Raw genomic sequence first — 4,719 nt, 5'->3', positions numbered from 1 at the left:
TCAACCACTACTGGAGATTCTAGGTCCACAAAGTCCGGTTCCGCCCATTCTTTCGCCACGCATGAAAAGGTGGTGCGTTAAGCTCACGGCCTATAACTACGATCTAGTCTACCAACCAGGAAAACGAAATCAGAATGCAGACGCTTTGAGCAGACTACCTTTACCGGCAAGCGACGACGAGCCACAGCCTCCCGGAGATGTGCTCATGCTGGAAGCGTTGACCAGGCCACCGATTACTGTCGAGAAACTAGCAGACAAGACAAAAGAAGACGCTATTCTTTCCCGTGTGTACGACGCAGTTCAGAGTGGAAATTTCAGGAACCTTAAGGAAGACATCGTTCAACCATTCAGGAACAAGCACACTGAACTAGCGACACAGCGAGGATGTTTGATATGGGGATCACGTGTGGTGATACCAGCGTCTCTGCGGCCTGAGTCCTTGACTCTTGTACACTCAGGACATCGTGGAATCGTGGCCATGAAAGCCTGTGCCAGAAGTTACATGTGGTGGCCAGGAATTGACAAAGATATTGAATTATGTGTGGCGGAATGTGCCCAATGTCAAAGAAACCAGAAAACCAAGATAAAAGTACCGATGACAAATTGGGAACGACCATCAACAGCCTGGGATACTCTTCACATGGACTTTGCGGGTCCAGTGGAAGGGAAAGTATTTCTGGTCGTTGTAGACGCATACACCAAGTGGCTGGAGGTGCGAATAGTTAGCAGCATGGCATCAAGCGCTGTAATCAAGGAGCTGCGGGGATTATTCGCCACATTTGGAGTGCCAAAGAAGGTTTGTTCAGACAACGGGGCTGCGTTCATCTCAGAAGAAATTGCGACGTTTTACCGCATGAACAACATCATCGCAGTCACTAGCGCACCTTACCACCCGGCAACCAACGGGCAGGCTGAGCGGATGGTACAGGAGCTCAAACAAGCATCTAAAAAAGGAAGGGAAGACCTGTCGTGCGTGTTGTCACGTTTCCTATTCAAGCAACACACGACAGTGCACGCAACAACGGGCAAGACTCCTGCGTGGATGATGTACGGCCGAGAATTGCCTTCTGCACTGGATCGACTCAAGTCATCCCTCTTCAAGCAGTTGCCTGAAGAAAACAGCGATATCCACAAATTTACTCGTGGACAACCCGTGTGGATTCGACAGTTCCCGAACGAGCGAAAGTGGATGCCGGGGTCCATCGCACGCCGCGCCGGACCACGATCCTGGATGGTTGACGCAGAGCGGGGTCAAGTCAGAGGACATCTAAACCATATTCGACATCGCGCTCCGAATTCGAGCTGTTGGGAGACACAGCCGCCACCACCAGTTTGGGACATGTGCTTACACGATCGCCGGGGCACACATTCGGGCGCGAATGGTCCAGAACAAACAACTAAACAGCACCGCACAGACGACGACGTTCGCCCACTACCAACAGTGGGATCTGCCTTGTCAACCGCGACGCGGGTGAGCTCCCGGGCGCGTCGACCACCGGACAGATACGGTGCCCACGTCTAAGGAGGAAGGGGTGTGATGTATCTACCGACACACGGCCGGCGGGCAAGTCTGCGAGCGCTGCGCACGAGCGCGTGGGTTTGTCTCGAGAGCTGGCTGCGCTCTCGTGAGCCATATAAAAAGCAGTCTCAACCGTTTCGGATGCTCCGAATGACTGTCTCGTCATTACCCCAGCTAAGGTCGTATACCTAGCTAAGGTTATTCTACAACTAGAACACGTCAGGACACCAGAACCCGCCAAGACCCGAGTCTGAATTTCCGTTCTGATGTAAACGTCAGAAACACACCAGACTCGGGCTGGTGGATTTTTCAATAGGGATCAACACCGCTACCGACGGCCAGGGCGCGACGGAGAACATTTTCATCACAGCAGATTATTAGGTCTTGAGTGCAATAACCTTTCGTCGGCTCTGAAAAATTACAACGCGATGGGACGCTCTACTATGAAGACCTGGCGGGGGCTCCCTAAAAACACCCATCGGGAGGTATATTGGTAGCATCGATATTCATATGAAAGCCTGGGAATTTATCGTGCTGCCGAAGTGCTCAAGGGTCATTATGCTGGGTATGAATATTTAGGCAAGCACAGCGTTGTTCTTGAACTTCATAAAAACTAGCTGACACTCCGGAAGTTCATTTCATCAAAAGAGAACCGGAATTCTTCATGATCTGCGCTACGAGTACTTTCTGATCACTTGAACCTGCCGCCAACACCCAGTAATATTATACTCAGCGCTATGGACGAGGCCACTTGCGCTAACTGCTGGTAGAATTCAGTATATCCCAGCTTTTAGAAAGAGCAATTGACGTTAAAGGAATTCCAGATAGCCGCATCAAGTTCCACGTGAGAAAGATTTGAAACGAGCTACAAGGCCTGAGGAACAAAACGACCATAGCCTACATCAAAGACTATAGCAGCTTAACCGAGTTTGTCACGCTAGCCGAAGCCTACGGGCCCTCCCGACCTAAGAACACAGATGCGCCAGTGAAAATCGAGGTGCACCCGAACTTTGTTTCACTAGAGATGGCACATGAACGCGCTGCTAGAGCTACTTGGCAATAACTTCGCCGCATCATCCGGGGCTCCCCGGATCCAGTCGCCAAGCACAGGACTGTGCTTGGCAAATCAGTTTCGCCATTCACAGTACAGTTTTTAAAGGAGCGAGAAGCTATCCATTCCAACAAAGTTAGCACTCCATCGCTTAAACGCTGTACAATAAATCGACCCCCCCCCCCCCCCCCCCCCGGTTGTGCTGACCAAGAAGGAAGTCCGAACTGTGCGTTTTTCAATAAGCTGCACACGAATAGCCAAGATCACCAAGGTGGGCGTCTATCCACTCCTCTGTTATTGCTAGCGCCCTTGCTCGAATTTTCATTTCTTGGCTTTCAGCTGTACATCTGAAGTCTAGATACTGGCAGATCGGTGTAGGCGAATGGTAGATAATAAAGACTCACCCATCATACCAGATAAAATCTACAATTGTAAAGTATGTAACACTCTACGAGATATTATGCGCAACGCGTTACGCGTTTCGCATAAAAATACGCGCGTGAAATGTTGATGTGTTAAACATATGCATTGTTTGGAAGGACCTTAAGAAATGGTTCGACACCTTTTTGAGAACCAGAGTGAATAATTCGGACCATCCGTTCACATCAATGTTAGAATAACAGTGTTGCCCGGTAGATAGTTTGCAAATCGTTTTCCTAATAACGCAGTGGACATCGTGAACAGTAATGCCAGTAAATCTGAAATAATGATCACAGTTAAGTCTACAAGACACTTTCGAACAGATACTTAGAAAAGAAAATCATGAAATAAAATTATGCAAATACTTTTCGCAAACAGATTGCTGGAGAAGGTGTTGCGGACCGATCTCGCACTTCTATATATTTTGCTTCTTCGTTGTGTGCTCTTCATGAGACACCCCAATCAATCAGGTCCCTAATTAAGGCAGGCTCACTTGGTTATGGTATTAGTAATATCACAAAAGGTTTTAAGCTTTTTGGTACATGCCGAATGTCCGTTATTTTTATATGAAAGGCTGAATGTTTTTTTATGTATTAGTTGCGTTTGCAATTTTAAGCTCTATTAATAGTGTAAATTTTCAGAAAGCCATTTAGGGTACTATTAGGAACGATAGAGGTGCATGAGCAAAACCAAAATCTTTGGGTTAGTAATGTAAGGCCATCTACAAATGAATCCTTATTGGAAACGTCCGTACTTCACTTCGAGAGAAGGCAAAAATAATACCGGACGTACACAGATGCATGCCTTTTTCATCTTTACCTGCTGTAGTGTTGAAGTATGAAAGTCATTCACCAGCTATCCTGCGTTTTTACTCTGCTAGTGGAACCTTATTAAATAACGGTCCAACCGTATTTGTCGAGATTTTTGCACAAACCAAAATATTCCACTTCATTATATGCATATTCTAAGGTATTGCACGATGACAAATATTTTAAAAACAAGAGAACCAAGAGGACAGAGTGGGGTAATGTGCCTTAGCACGAAAGAAACTGTCGTCTACATCCGTTATTTGCAAAGTGGTAATTTTCTACCACACGATATCAAGAATAATTTTGAACAATTTGCGAACATATTTTTTTAATTATTAATATGTATAAAAGTTGAAGAAAGAAGAGGCGTTTTGACTAGTGCATGAGCATTAATTTGGAATGATACCAAATACACGGCTTATCTAGATTAATATCCCCGTTAATCTCTACGCAGTATCTGGAAAAACCTGTTTCGTTTTCGAGAAAGTAAAAGTCGCTTACAAAAAACTGCATCCGAAGAAAAAGAGAAATAATATGATTCAAAAGGAAAACTTATACCATTACCAGGTGGTACCTGGACCCAGATTGAAGCTTGATAGGTCTTCAAATGCCCTCGTCGATGGGCGTTTAAAGATTGCCTGCAAGCAGTGAGAACTACTTCCCCCCCCCCCCCTTTTTTTCCGGCCATAGCCAAATAATATAATCACAATAACTACGAAACAAACTAAAAGGAGATTAAAATATTTACTAGTGGCAATAGCCTCATAAAAACCTATTTCTGATATTGTGACTCGTTCATAACCAAAGCATATTGGATTCGGCATAATTTAATTTTTGCTCCGAAGTTGCGAACATTTCTAAGTGCAAAAATTGCTGAGCTTAAAAAAGTGCGTGCGTTTGACTAGTTGTTGGTTGATGTT

At 45.6% G+C, this 4,719-nt stretch overlaps 1 protein-coding gene across 1 annotated transcript; it reads left to right on the top strand.

Annotated features, from left to right (window-relative positions):
- Nucleotides 1–790: 790 nt before the first annotated feature.
- LOC115312772 (uncharacterized protein K02A2.6-like) lies at nt 791–1,522 on the top strand (the record flags this gene model as incomplete). Its single annotated transcript, XM_040210560.1, has 1 exon — nt 791–1,522. A coding segment is annotated over one exon (732 nt), but the record flags the coding sequence as incomplete, so codon positions are not given.
- Between the last annotated feature and the right edge of the window lie 3,197 nt (nt 1,523–4,719).

This window comes from Ixodes scapularis, unplaced genomic scaffold (assembly GCF_016920785.2).
Source record: "Ixodes scapularis isolate PalLabHiFi unplaced genomic scaffold, ASM1692078v2 PGA_scaffold39__5_contigs__length_11793443, whole genome shotgun sequence".
Classification (NCBI taxonomy): domain Eukaryota; kingdom Metazoa; phylum Arthropoda; class Arachnida; order Ixodida; family Ixodidae; genus Ixodes; species Ixodes scapularis.
Note: the sequence above shows the minus strand (reverse complement) of the source record. Positions and strands in the feature narration are given on the sequence as shown.